This window comes from Salvelinus alpinus, chromosome 22, assembly GCF_045679555.1.
Source record: "Salvelinus alpinus chromosome 22, SLU_Salpinus.1, whole genome shotgun sequence".
Classification (NCBI taxonomy): Eukaryota; Metazoa; Chordata; class Actinopteri; order Salmoniformes; family Salmonidae; genus Salvelinus; species Salvelinus alpinus.
Window position 1 is genome coordinate 21,695,167 of NC_092107.1, and position 20,108 is coordinate 21,715,274.

General features: G+C 42.7%; 1 protein-coding gene and 1 long non-coding RNA gene across 4 annotated transcripts; one reads left to right on the plus strand and one right to left on the minus strand.

Annotated features, from left to right (window-relative positions):
* Positions 1 to 5,584: 5,584 nt before the first annotated feature.
* LOC139549262 (high affinity cGMP-specific 3',5'-cyclic phosphodiesterase 9A-like) lies at positions 5,585 to 18,882 on the minus strand. Of its 3 annotated transcripts, none has more exons than XM_071359525.1 (19): positions 18,761 to 18,882; positions 14,039 to 14,109; positions 13,539 to 13,616; positions 13,293 to 13,336; positions 13,035 to 13,089; positions 12,835 to 12,905; positions 12,628 to 12,715; positions 12,372 to 12,456; positions 12,169 to 12,243; positions 11,836 to 11,922; positions 11,590 to 11,694; positions 11,336 to 11,418; positions 10,872 to 11,028; positions 10,332 to 10,445; positions 8,125 to 8,229; positions 7,715 to 7,843; positions 7,353 to 7,448; positions 7,055 to 7,132; positions 5,585 to 6,250 (listed from the first exon to the last, which is right to left on the minus strand). In XM_071359525.1, the coding sequence occupies exons 1-18, from the start codon at positions 18,827 to 18,829 to the stop codon at positions 7,088 to 7,090; spliced, it is 1,557 nt and encodes a 518-aa protein (XP_071215626.1). In that variant the 5' UTR covers positions 18,830 to 18,882; the 3' UTR covers positions 5,585 to 6,250; positions 7,055 to 7,087. The 3 variants fall into 3 exon arrangements, with proteins under 3 accessions (XP_071215626.1, XP_071215625.1, XP_071215624.1); XM_071359524.1 differs by having other exon boundaries at positions 7,055 to 7,138; XM_071359523.1 differs by lacking the exon at positions 7,055 to 7,132.
* On the plus strand, positions 17,280 to 19,144 carry LOC139549263 (uncharacterized). The gene is made up of 2 exons (XR_011669854.1): positions 17,280 to 18,448; positions 18,880 to 19,144. It is a non-coding gene; the product is annotated as an uncharacterized lncRNA (long non-coding RNA).
* Positions 19,145 to 20,108: the final 964 nt, after the last annotated feature.

Sequence of the window (20,108 nt, forward strand, 5' to 3'; positions counted from 1 at the left end):
CCGTTTGGTCGTTTTCTTTTAACAACCTGATTTTTTGCTCTGAGCAGGATTAAGCTGAATATCTTAGCTTTTGGAGTCTTCTGACAGTCTAATTTGGATTAAATAACCACTAATTGAACCGTCTACAGCAGCAGGAAAAGACTGTTGTAAAAAAAAATAACGCTGACGTTTGCTTTTGAATGTAGATACTGTACTTCTTGCAATTGTTAGCTGTAGGCCTAATAGAGTTTAATAGCAGGCTGCACATAATATGTGGAAGAATCAAGAAAAAAATAACGATGCTATTTGACAACTGCAAGGGAGTTACTCTTCATGGTAATCTACAATGCATAGACCACTAATAAGCTGTTGTGTGATGTGAAATAGAAATTTCCCTCCCGTTTTTCAGTGGTAGTGCAAATGAAGATATGATGGGGGTATTTCAGAACCATCCACTGCGTGACACATATGTCAGCTCTCGAAATATAAACCTTTTCCATGTTGTTTTTAACAAGGCCCTACTTGTCTGTTTCAAATCAATCGACTGGTTCCAATATCTCTTCCTAAAATGAACGAGTACAGTATGAACGTCCCTGCAACGTTTTAAAGTTAAGTTAAGTAAGACCCTTCACAGTCTACAAATAGAGGTTAGGGAAGAGGAACATTCCACGACAGTATTACTGTAACTAACATTGAGTTCCAGCTCTTCTCCTACTAACTGAAGAAAGACGTTTGATAAGAGGAACAGAAAAACAGAAGCCCGTCCAAGATAAGACCATTCTCTGAGAACATCTATTGCCGAAAATCTGGGTGTTTGACCCGGATGTGGGATGTTATGCTATCACATCTTGTGGATAGAGCACTGGTAAATGCTGGTATGCAGGACATGTATACTTTAAGATGGGTTAGCCTCCATAGCCACCAAAGCTCTTTAGGAAACAAGATCTCTCAACATTTTCGTAAAAGAATGTTGCCTTTGAAAGATTGCCTTATTGATGAAAAACAGAGATGTTATAGTCAAGGGATAACTCACACGACAAATAAACTGCTCTCATGTGTCATAAGAAGTTGTGATGAATTAAATGTTGAATGAGAATAGGAGAATGGACCGGGCTTAATAAAAACATTATGTGCTCTCTGTTTTGAGGAATCTTACGCTGCGTCCTGACATCCTGTAAAGTTAACGACCTGGAGCTGACACAGGTGTCCCCGTGAAGTACTCTGCCTCCAATGTGTGAGGTCTTCCCGTCTTGTCAAACATGTAGAAAGTGGAACAGTTCAGTGAGTTGCGATACTCCCATAAATAGTCCAGAGAATGGCGTGAGAAAAGAGGGGCGTACGACCTTCATCTGTGTTTGTCTTGTCTTCTCCTCCCTAGCCCCTACCCAGAGATCCGTAGTAATCTGACGTTCTCGTGCATGTGGGAGTCAAGAACGGAACATCCTTGAGTTTAACAGCAGTTCTCATAGTGCTCTCCTTTGTCTCTCGACTGAGCACTTGAAACGGTCTGTGTCTGGACTGGTCAGCACTGAGTCGTCCTCTCTGTCTGCATGGTCAGCAATGAAAAGAACGAGAGTGACTCACAATACCGTATAGCCGTTATGCCTGGTCTGAAGAAGACAAACAACCCCTTTTTTAGCTTAAATGCGGAGAATCTTAAATGCGATCTTCACTGACCGTTCTTCGAGAAAGTAGTTGGTATGTACAAGGCATGTAAAGGTTGCCATGTTGCTGCTCTGTGAAGAATGCTGGTATGAAGGCTATAGGTTCATGGGTCATGATAGAGCCTGCAGCAGAAATTCCCCTCGAAAAAGGACTGATGATGGAGGGGTTTAAAGCAACAGCACTGTCATCTAGCCCACACACTGACCTTTGACCCTAGTCATTTACAGAAAAACAGTCAGGGAAGAGACTCTGAGCCTAGGGGGCGCTCTGTGCAGAGAGCGAGAGAAAGAAAGAGAGATAGAGAGAGAGAGAGAGAGAGAGAGAGACAGAGAGAGAGATCGAGAGAGCATGGTGAGGGGAGATGCATGTACTGGGCAGTCCAAAATGGCTCTGCAACTTCAAATCATTTTCTGTGTTCCTATAAGTTAATCACATTGCCAGCTTCTACATATCATGTTTGTCTCTAAACGCACATGGAGGAAAGAACGTACATAGTTCTCTTTTCCACAAGATGCACAAAATATTTTTTTACATGAAAAAAGGACTCCAGGCTACACTTGAACTTCTTAAACATGATACCAAAATATGCCGAAATCATAATCAAGCTATAATGAAATAATTGCCCTTTTTTTGGGCTGCAAATTGATTTTGAAGAACAAATTGGTTTAAAAAAAATCCGTGTGGCCCTCCGTTCAATTTTGAAATCTGAATGTGGCCCATCTTGACCTATCCCTGATGGGTGAGTCAAAGTAACCCAAAAAACTAAAACACGTAGACATAACTATCTGTCAGTCTCGCTTAATGCGTTTCGCTCCTCTATGAGTTTCAAACATTGTGGTGAGCGCAGATTTAATCACTTATGATTAACATTCCAGCGAACTTATCTCCAACACACTTTCACTGACAAATTCAGTTTAAAGAACAACATTTACTTGATAGGCCATGATAAGGGCCTGTACAGAGCTTTTAGTGGGGTCAGATTACCACATCCCGGAGTCACCTCTTTACTTCTGACGTTGAGACTGGTGTTTTGCGGGTACTACTTAATGACGCTGCCAGTTGAGGACTTGTGAGGCGTCTGTTTATCAAACTAGACCCTCTAATGTACTTGTCCTCTTGCTCAGTTGTGCACTGGGGCCTCCCACTCCTCTTTCTGTTCTGGTCAGAGCCAGTCTGCGCTGTTCTGTGAAGGGAGTAGTACACAGCGTTGTACGAGATCTTCAGTTTCTTGGCAATTTCTCGAATGGAATAGTCTTCATTTCTCAGAACAAGAATAGACTGACGAGTTTCAGAAGAAAGGTCTTTATTCCTGGCCATTTTGATCCTGTAATCGAACCCACAATTGTTGATGCTCCAGATACTCAACTAGTCTAAAGAAGGCCAGTTTTATTTAAACAGGACAACAGTTTTCAGCTGTGCTAACATAATTGCAAAATAATTTTCTAATGATCAATTAGCCTTTTAAAATGATGAACTTGGATTAGCTAACACAACATGCCATTGGAACACAGGAGTGATGGTTGCTGATAATGGGCCTCTGTATGCCTATGTAGATATTCCATAAAAAATCTGCTCTTTCCAGCTACAATAGTAATTTATAACATTAACAATGTCTACACTGTATTTCTGATCAATTTGATGTTATTTTAATGGGCAAAAAATGTGCTTTTCTTTCAAAAACAAGGACATTTCTAAGTGACCCCAAACTTTTGAACGGTAGTGTATATTAAAGGATAACAATATGTCCCTTTAGCTCTGCTTGGCAAAGCAACAGCATCTCCTTCGTGATAAGAGCATGTCATGGCTAATTAAAGCATTCCTTCTGGTTAATGTAAATACTGGAGGTCTTGATGTCTTGCACGCAAGTGAGAACTGCGCAAAGGAGGGAGGGAGAGAGGGAAGGAGAGAGGGAGAGGGGGCTGGAGGGTAATTACTTTCGTTCAAAGACTTCAGACGTGTCTTTCAGTGTCAACTGAGAGTTGTCCTTTCTTTGAACAAACTTGAGTGATGTAAAAAGGTTATACATGTCTCGGGAGTTATCTCAGTCTCTTGCCGCCCCATCATCAACAGAGTAGGACATGTCTGAGGGGTGTTTATGAGTAATTGAAATGAAAGAAAAGAGCAAAATCATACTGCAGTGAGAATCAAACAAAGACCTAAAACAAATAGTTTACAAGCAAAGCATAATTTATCAGAAAGATACATTTTAGGGCGGGAGAGTGCGATAGCAAGGCCTAGTGATTACTTTCATGCAACATGAGGAATAAAGATACTTCCCTCTAAACAAAAGGACTAGGCTATACTCAGGACCTAAGTTCAGCCCCAAGAACCCATCAAACAGATTGAGAAAAGAGGTGAAAAGGCCTTAGACATGAAGCCAACTGGCAAAGAAAACAAACAAAGGAAAGTTCTTTCCAGCCCTGTTTTGTCATCAGTATTTAGCAGCAGACCCGCAGCAAACATTAATGTCAGTATTGACATCCTATCTCTTTAGATTCTTCGGGGCCGTACACTTTATCATCCAATTGTCATCAGAATCACGTGGGTCATAAAAAGTGTAATCCTATGTAAGTATCGTCTTACAGATGGACAATAATCGCTCTTGGAAATGTGAAACAGGTTGCAATAAACAACGGTTATGAAACAGGCACTAGTAAATCTACTGTACCTGTTGAATACCACCCACTTATCTTTGTGGAGGGACACTAAAGAGAAATGTGGTAGCTTGGGGTGGTGCAAGAAAACTGGCGAAGAGGTCCTGTTTCAACACATACCCAGTCAAAGCATTGAGCTATAGGCTACTACGCTCTTAAAATGGTTTTCCTAAATGACAATGAGTAGGAAATCCAAGCGTAAGCGAGGGCCATCCGTATTGTGCATGAAGCATAAACAATAGAGTACAGATATCAAGTCAAGTACATACGTTTTCAAAGACGCCCGAGCTTGACCTCCCATTGGTTCATTCACCCCTGCACCAATCAGAGAAGAGTCAATGGCATGACTCATGAACCTTCGATGAGAATTACATTCTGAGATGAAAATCAGACACTACTGTGCATGTTAATCTCTTCTTAATAACCTGTACCTTTTCAAAATAGGAGAGTTTATTACTAGGTGACATATGTCATATAAAAGGATGTTATATGTTTTACAACTGTACTGTATTTTACACAGTTTATGTAGGATGTGCTATGCAAAAATAAATAGAATATAAGAATAACATTTCAGATTGTAATTAACTACTTCTGTAATAACTTACAACATGTATCTCAGAATGAATATATTGCACGACAATGGATGTGCTATTACACGAACCTCAAAATATGAATTTATGTAAATTAATTCAGTGCACACACCGGGGAATAATTTGTTGAATTTGTTGGAATAATGTTTAACCCTCAGAATTATGTTAAAATATGCTGTGTGGCCTCCCGGGTGGCGCAGTGGTCTAGAGCACTGCATCGCAGTGCTATGCTGCGCCACCAGAGTCTGGGTTCGCGCCCAGGCTCTGTCGCAGCCGGCCGCGACCGGGAGGTCCGTGGGGCGACGCACAATTGGCTTAGCGTCGTCCGGGTTAGGGAGGGTTTGGCCGGTAGGGATATCCTTGTCTCATCGCGCTCCAGCGACTCCTGTGGCGGGCCGGGCGCAGTGCGCGCTAACTGAGGGGGGCGAGTGCACGGTGTTTCCTCCGACACATTGGTGCGGCTGGCTTCCGGGTTGGAGGCGCGCTGTGTTAAGAAGCAGTGCGGCTTGGTTGGGTTGTGCTTCGGAGGACGCATGACTTTCGACCTTCGTCTCTCCCGAGCCCGTACGGGAGTTGTAGCGATGAGACAAGATAGTAATTACTAGCGATTGGATACCACGAAAATTGGGGAGAAAAGGGGATAAAATTTAAAAAAAAAAAATAAATAAAAAAAAAAAAAATATGCTGTGTACTTGACATGTTTAAATCGAGAGTCAATTTATTCAAACGGTTTCAGAAACAGTTTTGCATTTGAATAGGAGAACTGAAAAGGAAAAGAGAGTGTTCATACAACTTAGTTGCTATTTGTAATAGGCAACACCAACAAGTGTGGCTAAAAACAGAAAGCAGAAAATATGGCATGTTGATACCTACAATGACCAATTGTCACTCCGAAATTATGATAGGCTGCGTATACACAGACAGACCAATTTTCCTTTTGATCAATCAGATCAGATCTTTTGCCAATTATTGGGCAAAAAAGATCAGAAATAGGCTGCCTGTGTGAACACAGTAATTGATACCTACAATGACCAATTAGCTTTCAGAAATTACAGTAAAAATGAAAAAAAATAAATAAATACAGACTACACCAAGAAAACACATTGGCTATCTCTCCAATGTACCTGATACATTAATTCTTCCTAAGTAGTATGCTAGCGTGGACATTGAAACAGAGCCATTGTCCTTCTGTAATGTCCATAACAAAACAGTGGAGATCAACCAGGGGGTTTCATGTCGTCTGAGGTTGGCTCAGTGTGTAGAAGAGAACTCTTTTCACCCTCCATCTTGTCTTCAAAGACGCAGATCAGGACGACCCACGACCTTCTTGAATTTTTGGATCATAAAACGAGAGCCAGAGCCCTAAAATGAAACAAGCACCTCAGGATATCAGACTGCATTCTCCAGAGACAGGATTCTGATTAAGTGACACACGCACACACATGCACACGCACACATACAATGTGTTTTAATAAGAGGACAAAGCATTCTTGATTGTGATTTGGCTCCATTCATCACAATGCTCTTCGCTGTGGAAAATCGTGCACACTATGAACTTGCAACACCACACACAGCAATGGGAGAGAAAAACTGTAAAATCGTAGACGGGGAAGATACCATTCGGTCGTCAAAACGTTATCAATGAGTTTGTGACGAATCCCACTACACACATTGATGACGTTTAGACAGCACAACGTTTTCACCACTTTGCTTTTGCCACTTGGCTGCAGGTCTATGTAAATGACCCGCTTCGTTTTTGGTGTTGAGGTGAGTGCCCTCCCTCCCAAGGGCCAGGACTGATTGGTGCAAATTGGAGGGGAATACTATAGAACTGAATATTTGAACTATAAACGTCGTCTTCAACGGAAGAGCCTAATCTTGCTAGTGGTTCCAAGTACTCAACAGTCTGTTGTTATTTTTGTGAAAACAAAAATTTTGAATGCAGTAGAGTTGAGCTGATTCTTTTTGTTTATTCAGTTCTTTTTTCGAAAGCAAATTCAGAGTGATGAAAATATTGTGCGGTCGTAGTAGAAAAAAACTTTGCGGTCCTACTATAGCTAGCTCACTAGCTTGCAGCAGTGTTGTTGTTGGCAGACTGGAGAGAGGCAGAAGAGAGAGGGGGCACTCAGGACTAACACTACAGGCCAATCAGAGTCAGTTACTTACACAGTACCACTGTGCTCGCAGCAGCAGCAAAGCCTACTTCTTCTTCCCTCCTAATGACATATTTTCCGTTTTTTTCTTCTGTGCCTCATTGAACAAAAGACACACCTTTATGTTAGAAAGTGGTTGGACACACCCCAGGATACAAATACCCTGGTTGATCGTGAGTAATAAGAAATTCCAATTCTGTCCAATGTTATTCAACAAGGAAAATCGGGAATTGGAATTTGCTGGAGTTGAAATGGAATTGACCCCGATCCTGAAGGACATTGTAATTATTAAGTGTGAACTGTTTTCATACCTCTGTCATGGCGTCATCGATCTGCTTCAGCTCCTCGTAGTGGTCTCTAGAGTCTCTCAGAGGCTGCACCATGATCTCCTCAATCTGGGGGAAGAGCTGCAACACACACAGGGGAGGTTGGTGGGTAGGTATTCAGGACTGCAGCCTTTTCTAGTCAATATGCAATTATCCACTGGCATTGTTTTCAAGAGGTCATGAAATATAAGAGACGTGTACAAACGGAAGCACACACAAACACTCACAGGCGGCACACATGCACACACGCTCGTGTGCACAAACACCAACACTGCCACGCACATACTGTACTTACACACTATGTCTATATTGTCATTTGCTTTGTAGTTAAAAACACACACGCCTACCTTCAGGACTGTCTCGAACATTGGGATGAGGACAAACTTGATGAATCCGATCTGGGCAGTGGGCTTGGTCACTTTGTCTCTGTCCATAAACGGAGCCACAGGCAGCCCTTCAGTCTTCTCCCTGTCACTCTGTCAATTCCGGAGACAGGAGGGTTTGTACATGTCACCCCACTCTTTCATGACATCGTTCTTATCGACAGATTCGTCCCGATGAAGGCCAAGATGGCCGAAATGTCAACGATTTTTACCCTTCTCAAGAAAGCATGCACAACTTCAAGAGTGACATCTGAACCCGTTTTCACTCCAAAAATCCAATCAACACATTACTAGACTCACTATTATTAGACTTTCTTATTACACATTATTAGACGTTATTATTATTAGACATGATTAGACTTGATTGAGGTCACCTGCATGAAGTACTCCTCCAGCAGACAGTCCACCCAGGGTTCGGCCACCTCGGTTGGCCGGACCTCGTTGGAGATGTCACAGCATTTGATCAGAACCATCTTCAGCTGCACACATACAGACAAGGAATACAGAGTCATTTTCACCGTGCATTATGGCAACACAACCATCGTTTTTAGCATTGGCTAGCTAGTGTGACTTTTCAGGAAAGGTCTACAGTTCGGTGAAAAAGTATTTGTCCACTTTCTGATTTTCTCTATTTTTGCATATTCTTTTATTCTGAATGTTATCAGATCTTCAACCAAAACCTAATATTAGATAAAGGGAACCTGTAATAAGTATGTCATTGTTGTGTTATTTGTTCACTAAGGTTCCCTTTATCTAATATTAGGTTTTGGTTGAAGATCTGATAACATTCAGAATCAAAAATATGCAAAAGTAGAGAACATCATAAAAGGGGGCAAATACTTTTTCACGGCACTGTACTTGTGGTAAAAGGCTTTGGAGCAATCGAGATGAACACAGGCACTTTATCTTAGAACCCTCTGGCTTTATTCCATAGGATAGGACCGGACTGACATCATGGAACGGACATCCGTGTGCTGCTAACAGTTTAGCGTCCTCCCCTGTCCCTGTCTTCCACTGTACCTGTATCGGGCTTGAACCAGTGATCCTCTGCTTGGAGACACACGTGACTGCCCTCCTTGACAACATACCAACCGTTTGAGCTATCAAAAAAGATCTAGTTCGATATCTCCGTCTGCAACATTTCCAGATAGCTGTGGAGTGAGTTTACAGTACATTCTTAGCTCCATTACAATCACATAACACTACACGACCAAAAGTATGTGAACACCTGCTCGTCGAACATCTCTTTCCAAAATGAGCATTAATATGGAGTTGATCCCCCCTTTGCTGCTATAACAGCCTCCAATCTTCTGGAAAGCTTTCTGATAGATGTTGGAACATTGCTGTGGGGACTTGCTTCCATTCAGCCATAAGAGCATTAGTGAGGTCGGGCACTGATGTTGGGCGATTAGGCCTGGCTCGCAAGTCGGTGTTCCAATTCATCCCAAAGGTGTTCGATGGGGTTGAGGTCAGGGCTCTGTGCAGGCCAGTCAAGTTCTTCCACACCGATCTCGACAAGTCATTTCTGTATGGACCTCGCTTTGTGCATGGGGGCATTTTCATGCTGAAACAGGAAAGGGCCTTCCCTAAACTGTTGCCACAATGTTGGAAGAATCTTCTACAATGTCATTGTATGTGAAGCGTTAAGATTTTCCTTCACTGGAACTAAGGGAACTAGCCCGGACCATGAAAATCAGCCCCAGACCAGTATTTCTCCTCCACCAAACTTTACAGTTGGCACTATGCATTCGGGCAGGTAGTGTTCTCCTGGAATACGCCAGACCGGACTGCCAGATGGTGAAGCGTGATTAATCACTCCAGAGAACACGTTTCCACTACTCCAGAGTCCAATGGCGGAGAGCTTTACACCACTCCAGCCGACACTTGGCATTGTGGTCTTAGTGCGGCTGCTCAGCCATGGAAACCCATTTCATGAAGCTCCCGACAAACAGTTCTTGTGCTGACGTTGCTTCCAGAGGCAGTTTGGAACTTGGTAGTGAGTGTTGCAACCGAGGACAGACGTTATTTTCGTGCCACAGTATGTGCTTCAGCGTTCCTGTTCTGTGAGCTTGTGTGGCCTATCACTTCACGGCCGAGCCGTTGTTGCTCCTAGACGTTTCCACTTCACAATAACAGCACTTACAGTTGACCGGGGCAGCTCTAGCAGGGCAGAAATTTGACCAACTGACTTATTGGAAAGGTGGTATCCTATGACAATGCCAAGTTGAAAGTCACTGAGCTCTTCATTAAGGCCATTCTACTGCCAATGTTTGTCTATGGAGATTGCATGGCTGTGTGCTCAATTTTATACACCTGTCAGTAACGGATGTGGCTGAAATAGCCGAATCCACTAATTTGAAGGGGTGTCCACATACCTTTGTATATATAGTGTATCTCCAGGCCACTATTCAAAGTCTTTCTTGGGTATGCCCTATTTTTCCATCCCTGTCTTTGATATAGTGCACTCCTCCTAGTTTCTGTCGTTTGCTGAGGCTATACCTGAACAAAGGTATGCCTATTTGCCACATCTTGATGTACAGTATACATAGTCAGTTGATGTCATGTGATGTACAATACGTACGCATGTGACATGCTCCTCGTTGGTGAAGTCAAAGCTGTCCACTTTATGTTTGAAGGAGTCTAATATTTCTCCATGCCGGGCCATGTCTGTGGCCAAGATCAGGGTAATGATGGCCTGTAAAGGGAGATGGAATCATCAGAAATTATGAAATCCCCCTCCTGCCTCAAAACATCTTGTGGTTAGTTGGAGAGAGGGAAATGCAAAAAGACAAAGGTTGTATGCTAAGTGGCACCCTATTCCCTATATTTTTTTGTTTTACCTTTATTTAACTAGGCAAGTCAGTTAAGAACAAATTCTTATTTTCAATGACGGCCTAAGAACACTGCCTTGTTCAGGGGCAGAACGACAGATTTTTACCTTGTCAGCTCGTGGATTCGATCTTGCAACCTTTCGGTTACTAGTCCAAAGCTCTAACCACTAGGCTACCTGCCGCCCCATTTAGTGCACTACTTCTGTCAATAGTGGTGCACTATGTAGGTAATAGGGTGCCATTTGGTATGCAGAAAGAATCACTGTGCATTAGCCTAGGTCACCGCATACCTGTCTGATCTGCTTGTAGGCCTCCAACTCCACGTTGGCAAATATGTTGCACTCGGGCAGCGAGAGGATCTGGAAGGCCACGGCGCAGTGATGGTTCTCCAGGGGAGATATATCGTTGTAACGCACGGCCAGCTCTGTGCGAGCGTTGATCTGATACCTGACAGGCAAAATAAACCTCTGTGACATGAATCAGTTTTCCTTGACAACATGACCTGACCAGGGAAGCCTATAATCACCAGGACCCAGAGTTTCACCCTGGCCATGTCACATGGCCAGGGCGGAACTCCCGACCTCACATCAAAACTGGAAGTATAGATTGGACCATTTCCACGATGTAATAACAGAATTGAAGGACTTCCGAAACATCCGTATTGTGTCTGTCGTCCACATCTATTCAGCGATCTAAGTCAAGGCTGTAGAGCAGTGGGAACTGAGGCGCAGAGTAGGAACCTTTGGGCGCTTACGTGTTGTTGTAGCCGGGGTGGTCCAGGTCGTGGCACACTGCAGCTGTCATGAGAATGCCCATGTCCGTCAGAGTCATCTTCTCCTGAGGAACATACACAGAACGTGCTAATGTCTCTGATCTCTAATACAAGGTGCCAGAAGGTTTTCCTGACCACCTGACCTGACCAGGAAAAAAAGTCTGGACCCTAGTTATAGACCATGTGTGTCTGGTAAATGGCACGTGTTATATTATATTAGTACCGTCGTTTCTTACCGGCAGGTTACACAGGTTAATCATCCCATACATCATCTGACTGACACAGAAGCAGTGGCGGAAGTTGTGGAACGGGTTGCTGCGATAGTTCTCCTGAATGCCCAGCTGTGAGAAAGAAAGCTGTCAATCAAACTATCCAAATGGTCATCAATACTTTTAGGTTCTCTTCTTGGAAGCCATTGTTTCATATCAATTGCATGTCACTTGCACATTGAGATAATTGCTTTTATACAGTTCTACTTGTACCAGCCAACGTTTGAGAGTGATGGGGTTCATGTTGAATTCCTTCACCAATCCCAGGTCATGGTACATGTACTCCAAGCAGCTCAGCATCTAAGCCACCGATCAAAGACACAGTTAAAAGAACACTACACGCATCATCATAAGGCGCAGCAAGTGTTCTATCTTGAAAACATGATTGCTGACATGCACAATTGGACTCATGAAGAAAATACTAAAAGATCGTTTTTGAGTGTAGAGAAAATACTTCAAAATGTTTTACTACGAAAATGTGATTATATAGGCCTGGATGGAATTATGATAGATATCAGATGATAGATGAATCTCAAGAGAACTAACCTCATTGTGTTCCCAATGCCAGACATCAAATGTTGGCTTCTTCAGTGCTTCAATAGTCTCCTGGGATAAGGTGTACTGTAGAAATGAGAGGGAAGTCACAGCCTCAGTTCTAGGATTAATGATGTCAAAGTGATTAATATCTTTAGGTTTGAGAAAAAAACGTATAGCCTACTGTATATTACTAGAATCACCTAATTCCGTACCTTTGGATAACTTGGGACGTCACGTCTGGGATTAAGTTTCTTCCCGTCGTCTGAGAAGTTGTATTTGCAGGGACAGTTCCCAACTCTGAAGAGATGGGAGAAAAGACATCATATTTGTATCATTAATCTGCTAGCTGTATAATTCCTCTAAATCACAACAACATTTTAAAACCAACATAAAAGTCTTACTATAGAATATCCTAAGAAATCTGAAGCATGGCTTGGTGAGTGTCATTTATGTTAAAGGTCATCGTACCTCCCTCCTCCTCTGGATGTCATCTCATCTCGTAGTTTCTTTAGGTCATTTTTGCACTTCTCAATCTCCACCACCTTCAGTCCCTCCACTGTAACGACAACACGACTGTTAGTACCTAAAATGGTGAATTCAGTAACAGTGAAGCAACGCACACACAAAGAGAGAAACACACCGATAGTCAAACAAACAAAAAAAACTTGCACATACACTCAACTCTTTTCTCCAACATGGCCAGTCTGTTGGTCACCTCAGTTTTCAGCTCGTTGATCCGGAAAGCCCTGCAAAAAAAATACGCGAAAGGGGTTTGTTTGAAAAGGCCCTAGGTGTCATAGAGGTACTTCTGCGGAAAGGGAAAAGGCTAAAGCGGAATGCTTCTGTCTGCAGTGAAACATAAACACACCAATTACCTACTGAACTGCTCTGCCACCTGAGATAACACGTTCTGAAACATGTCTTCTTTCTCTGTGGGCGCACACAAACAAAAAGCAATCACTCTAGTCATCAAAAATCACGTTTAGTACCCAGAGTTGTTTTAACGTTGTTTTTTAAGTTTGGTTGCGATAGCTTTTATGTGAGTGATGTGAGTAAAGAATGAATTAAGATCTAAAAGGTCAAAGGTTAAAAAAGTGATGCTGAATTTGAAATATCGCGATGGGGTACGTCACCTCCTAGCTGACCGGTGGACAAAGAAATGACTTTGTACAAGGAGCTGTAAAACATGCCAGTGACATTCCAACGTCAGTCGTCAAGTCGTTGATTACATCACATTTGAAAAGTATTTCAACACACGGTACATAGGCTATGCGTTCCTTGGATTAACAACGGTCAGGAATGCTTTTCTATGACCCAGCTCAATAGAGCAAATACTGTATCATTGAGATTTGGTGATGAGGGTAAAGGTGACGTGTTACTTGGGAGAGTTGGTAGGCATGGTCGGGTCTATGGACACCAGAGCCCCTTCAAGATCCACCATCATGATGGCAGTATTCCTACGGAGGGGGAACAACAATAATAAATAATAAGGATGTGTTCCAGGAAGCACACCCTATTCCCAAATTGCACTACTTTTGACCAGGGCACCAAAGTAGTGCACTGTATAGGGATCCATTAAGATTGCAACCTACATTTCTTGTTAACATGCTCTAAAACACAACACACGCGATGCTTGTCGTTTGGTGTTTACTTGTAGTTGACTTATCGTTCACGAAGCTCAGTCAGGATAGAGAGACGATAGGTTTGTGGTGAACTTGAAACAAATGTGCCGTGTGTCATGCATACTTTCGACTGATGTGTGACGGTGAGAGAATGGTGAGAGAATGGTGAGAGAATGGTGAGAGAATGGTGAGAGAATGGTGAGAGAATGGTGAGAGAGACGAGGGAAGGAGGCAGCCGCAGCTGAAATGTCACTGACCTGGGGATGTTGGACGAGGAACAAAGAAGCTCCTTGATGTCACATGGGCTACAATGCCGACTGAAAACCACCTGGGGGAAAAAAGGCAGACGAATGGTGAGAGTCGTCCGTCTCCCTATGCATCTCAAGCCACCTGAGAACAGCCTGAGAAGAGTCTGTTGTAAAAAAAAAAAAAAGGCTACAGTGGAAAGAGTGGGGGTAGAAAACAATAGTGTTTTTTTTAAAGATATTTATCCTTTATTTAAACAGGGAAGTCACATTAAGATCTCTTTTTCAAGTGAGCCCTGTATGTTACGAGTTCAAATATTGAGGACTAAATCACAAAGGCATGCAGTTGAAAATGTGTGTGAACTCAACCCAGTGTAGCCTACCCTTGTCAGGGACCAACCCAAACTCGTCGATAATACGACACTCCATCAACATACTAGCAACAAATACTTGCGTCATCAACCCAGCGAGAGAGTGTGTATCATTCTCTGTAAACCACAGCAATATACACAGAAATGTCCAAACAGATTATACATTTCATTAACAATGTTAGTTCCTATTTGTGGTATACTGATGGCACACATATTCGTTTCATATTGTGCCTGTCTGAGATTCATTGTCAAGTAAAGTGTATCTAAGCTTGCGATGTTGGCTAGCCTCCAACAACTTGAAGACCTTTTGCACAAGCAGATGCAGTAGACAATCCCTCAAACTCTCGAGCCCTCGAATGGACATGTGTCACTTTCAGGTCTCTACTTGAACCACTCTATGCGACCACAACAACAGGGGTTTGTGTCATCACAAGTATACTGGGCTTACTAAGTGCCTGGCTCTATGTATTCAAAATCAAAGCAGACTTGAAGAAATAGGCTAGTTGGTGTACAAAGGTAACAAAATCCGGTGGATTCACTTGTGCTAAGTGGGTTAAATATGCCGGGGGAATTTACCATTTTTATTCCGGGAATGCGTTCAAGATTTAATGAGCCGAAGAAATTGGAGGACATATCCATTAGAGAAGCAGTTGCTATTTGAAATGCTACCAAATGCAACATCGCAATAGACACAGGCTGGAAAGGGGTTTTAACCAATCAGCATCCAGGATTAAATCCACCCATTGTATAACATGCAACATTCTATAAGAGAAGTTTCAAGTTTGAATGTCACATGCACAAGTATGTGACATGGTCCTGTGTGGACATGGTCCCGTGTGGCTCAGTTGGTAGAGCATGGCACTTGCAACGCCAGGGTTGTGGGTTCATTCCCCACGGGGGGACCAGGATGAATATGTATGAACTTTCCAATTTGTAAGTCGCTCTGGACAAGAGCGTCTGCTAAATGACTTAAATGTAAAAATGCCTTTCTTGCAAGCTCTAACCCCAACAATGCAGCAATCAATAACAATGTAAAAATGACAAAGTAGAACAAAAAGTGTTTTGTTGTTTCTGTTTTGGATTATATATATATTTTTTTAAGTATCAAAATGTTTGATTTCGGTTTCAATAATTTTTTCCAACATTAAATGCACTATGCATTATGTGGGTTGAATGCTGTAACAACACAGATTAAAACAATTAATGAAAGTCCCATGGTAGTGACTGCCCATTCCTGCTCATCACCTATTAACAATAATTTATTCACATTACTTTACTTTAATAAAATATTTCAGTTGTGTATATTCTATTTGTTTTATTTGATGACTTTATTATTTCGTTCCAAGTCATCATCTCACCGCTATAGAGCTGCTGCCTATGCTGTCTGACAAAATCACTATTTTAGTAGTTCTTCAAGGTAAATACAGCACGCTTTTATGACTGCTGAATACCAACGATCAATCACTTAGATCATGTATTTTCACGTAGAGGTACCTCTTGAAGAAACTGCTCTCTACGTACCATTTCTTGATCTCACATTCTTCTGTCTCCTACATAGCGTAAATGAAACACAGACTGGAGAAGTTTAGCCCCGCAATGGATAATGGTCATTGTGGTTAATTATCACTCTTTCTGCAATAAACTATGTAGAACTGTTGGAAACTACAACTCCCTACTACATCGCACCGGTCGGGCAAATGATCTGATATATCTCTAAAGAAACTGCAGTGCAATGTGCGCATTGTTCTCACACCAAAAAAAATGAATGAAATGGAACTCAAGTAATTGAGCCGACATGGAAAAATGACTGACATTTCGATTAATCGCTCAGCACTAGAGAATAGTCTAAATGGCTTGGGTGGTGGGAATCTTTAACGATTTTCAGGGCCTTCCTTTCGCACCGCTCGATATAGAGGTCCTGGATGGCAGGGAGCTCGGTCCCAATTATGCACTGGGCTGTCCTTACCACCCTCTGTAGTGCCATGCGATCGAGGGCGGTACTATTTCCATACCAAGCAGTGATGCAGCCAGTCAAGATGCTCTCAATGGTACAGCTGTAGAACTTTTTGAGGATTTGAGGGCCCATAGCATTTTAAGTCCTTAGTGATTTAGACACCGAAGAACTTGAAGCACTTGACCTGCTCCACTGCAGCCCCGTCGATGTGGATGGGGGAGTGCTTGCCCCACCCCTTTCCTGTAGTCCACGATCAGCTCCTTGGTCTTACTGACGTTGAGGGAGAGGTGGTTGTTTCCGACCCCACACTGCCAGGTCACTGACCTCCTCCCTGTATGCTGACTCATCGTCGCTGGTGATCAGGCCTACCACCTCCGTGTCGTCAGCAAACGTGATGATGGTATTGGAGTCGTGCGTGGCCACGCTGTTGTGGTTGAACAAGGAGTACAGGAGGGGACTAAGCACACACCCCTGTGGGGCCCTCGTGTTGAGGGTCAGCGTTGCGGAGGTGATGTTGCCTACCCTCACCACCTGGGGTCGGCCTGTTAGGAAGTCCAGGATCCAGTTGCAGAAGGAGGTGTTCAGACCCAGAGTCCTAAGCTTGGTGACGAGCTTGGAGGGGACAATAGTGTTTGACACTGAGCTCAAGTCAATGAACAGCGTTCTCACGTTGGTATTCCTCTTACGTATCTAGGTGGGTGAGGGCAGTGTGGAGTGCAATTGAGATTGTGTCGTCTGTAGATCTGTTGGGGCGGGATGCAAATTGGAGTTGGTCTAGGGTGTTTGGGATGATGAAGTTGATGTGTGCCATATCCAGCCTCTCAAAGCACTTCATGATTATAGATGTGAGTGCTACAGGGCGGTAGTCATTGTGGCATGAAGCCTTACAGTTCTTGGGAACAGGAATGATGGTGGTCGTCTTAAAACATGTGGGGATTACAGACTGGGACGAGGAGAGGTTGAAAATGCCCGTGAATATGCATGCCAGCTGTTGTGCGCATGCTCTGAGAGCGCGCCCTGGAAAACCTTTGACTGAGTCGGTGATCACCACGATGTTGAAGCATATGATGAGAGCAAATATGAGACACAGTAGCCTATATTGTTATCTACAGTATGTGTATTACATGATTACAGTGCAATGGCCCGGGAGCTGCGATAACAAGAACATACCGGGTAGGCTAGTGATGTTTCTACCCTCACAAATATCACGTTCTGTTTCTTCCCCCTTTGATAATGAATTAGTCCACCAAACAATTTTGGTTTTCCTTACAGTACAGTGAGTGCATACGTTTTCCTGTATGTGATCCTTGTGGGAATTTAACCCGAAAACCTTGAAAGAAACGAGCTTTCACCAACTGAGCCACACGGGACCATCTCTAGTTTTCCTCAGACTGAGGGGGGAGTAGAAAACAATGGAGACATAGAACATGCTAGCAACAGGTGGCACCGTCTGTGCTCGTTTAAAGTATGCCACAAACACCTGTGAAACACAATGTCACACCACCTCTTGGTTTATTGAAAACACAGCTATTTCAGAGGCCTCACACCTGACTCATGTTTTGAGGGGAATTCACAACTTTTTCACCACAAATGTAGAAATAAAATAGAGAATACAGGCAACAAGGTGCACAGAATGACTGGTGCACAAGATTAGGTGTGTGGGAACCAACAAAAACCGTGGAGCCATATTGTGTCAATATCATTAGACACCTGTAGAGATTATATGACTTTGATTTGGTCACCTGATTCTTACAGTAGTCAAACCATACTGTATTCTAAGTGTAGCCTGCCATTACTCGAAAAAAAAACACACACCATTTCACCATCCAGTCTGTCTATTGGTCGACTCCATCATTGCAGCCAGGGACCTCAATGATCGAAGAGATGTAATCACACAAGGTACTTTGGATGCTGTCTATGATAAGAGTCTAACTCTGATACAGGAGTCCCCACGGAGAGACCCCAGCACTCCCACTGACGAGCTCAGAGTACATCCTCTCTCACACAGAGAGAAGAACATGGATACTGTGTCTGTGGATCTCCTTTTCTGGTCAACCAGGATATGCGCTAATGAAAATGGATGGAACTCATGGACAGGTAATAAGAGATTCAATCTTGGTGTTCACTACTTCATTTCAAGTATGCTGACTAGCTACGGTAGAGAAAATAGCTGATGGCGCAATCTGTTAAGTCGGCTGATCCGGAGAATAATAGATACACTTCGAGAAAATGTTTGAAGATAAAAAGAATGGGAAAAAAAGAGAGACAATTAGTTTGTGAGGTTTCATAAAGAGGTGGACCTACCTTATCTAGAGAGATTAGTAACAGTTAGAAATCGGGGGGAAAAAATCTATCAAAAAAGGAATGGGGAAAATAGAGATAATATAAACCTGATAGAGGAGAACCCACCTTCTGAACCTTTCCATCCACGTCCAGATATATGGTTTTTGGGGCATAGGAAGAGGAGCTGGACCCCATGCTGAATCCTCTCTGTTTCTCTCACGTTCTCGTTCTCGTTCTCTCTCTAGCTCTCTCTCTCTCTCTCGCTCTCACTAATCCAGCAGGAGGAAGGTTTGGAGCCCCCGTCCTCCGGCAGAGGAGCCTATATGGCCAGGGTCAGAGCCCTGGGAAATACAGAGAGATGCTATGACTGCAACACAGGAGCCACTATTGAAATACTGCAATAGACTACATCGGAACTGAGACTTGAAAAGTATTAATTACAACATTTATTGATTGTACTGTCTCAATGAATCTATAATCCAGAAAACAATTAAAGGACCATCAATATTTTTTCATTTTGCATTATTATTTTCAACTGCACACTCAATTCACTGATAAAATATAATCAATCCATTCCTATCATCTCATAATTGCGGAAACATTTCCATCTACTGCCATCAAGACATTTGAAATGTTCTCACTATTCTGACTCATGGTAACAGAAATATGAAAAAACAGGATTGTAAAAACCATACACATTAATAAAATGAAATCACAAATGTACTCTAAAGCTCTATCTTGGAATCTAATATGTCACGGTAAAAGAATAATTAAACACATCCCAATGACTTACTGTGTCAGCGATGGCGTTTTCCCCTGACGCGATGAAGCTTCTAAACTTTCCCGGCGCTGCTGATGCTACTAATACACAGAGTGAGATGGGAGAACCTGGGGGACTTTAGCAATAATTGGCACTCTGGTCCGTTGCCAGGGGACTGTTACTACGGTGAGAAAAAAAATAGGCTGCCCTCCTCCTATCTCCATAATGTCTTTAGTATAGAAGCTGCGAAACCTGCTGGTCACTACACACCCATTGTCATATTTCTTAGCAATGAGATATATGCATGTATGCACGGGACGATTCAAGTATCTTTATTACTTCATACATTATTACTTGTGTGCTTTGTCAGTAAGTACATTATCTGGAGGTCAATATACAATAGGAGGTGGTCTGTAGGACTAGTGGATTAGTGGCTTGGTGGACATTAGTTAGGCAATTAGTACATGTCAAACATCAAATACAGTACATTGATTTGAAGGGCATATGACAAGGATGAGAACAATGGATCAAGTGAGACTGCTGCTTTCTCTCACTATCGGGAGAGCAGAAGATACGACATTTAACCATTCGGAAGTACACATATAAATACAGTTATTTGGATGGCTCTGCTGTGTTGTAGATGCACAATCCACGGTCACAAAGAAACTTGTCTTTATTTCATTTGAAGGCAGCATTCAAAAAGGTGGTGACCTT

Coding starts and splice junctions, on each gene's coding strand:
- LOC139549262 (XM_071359523.1), bottom strand. CDS start 18,829: ATGGGGTCCAGCTCCTCTTCCTATGCCCCAAAAACCATATATCTGGAC. Junction 11,419..11,589: donor TTAACCTGTGTAACCTGCCG/GTAAGAAACGAC, acceptor TATGTTCCTCAG/GAGAAGATGACTCTGACGGA. Junction 6,251..7,352: donor TCGATGACGCCATGACAGAG/GTATGAAAACAG, acceptor GTTTCATTTTAG/GGCTCTGGCTCTCGTTTTAT.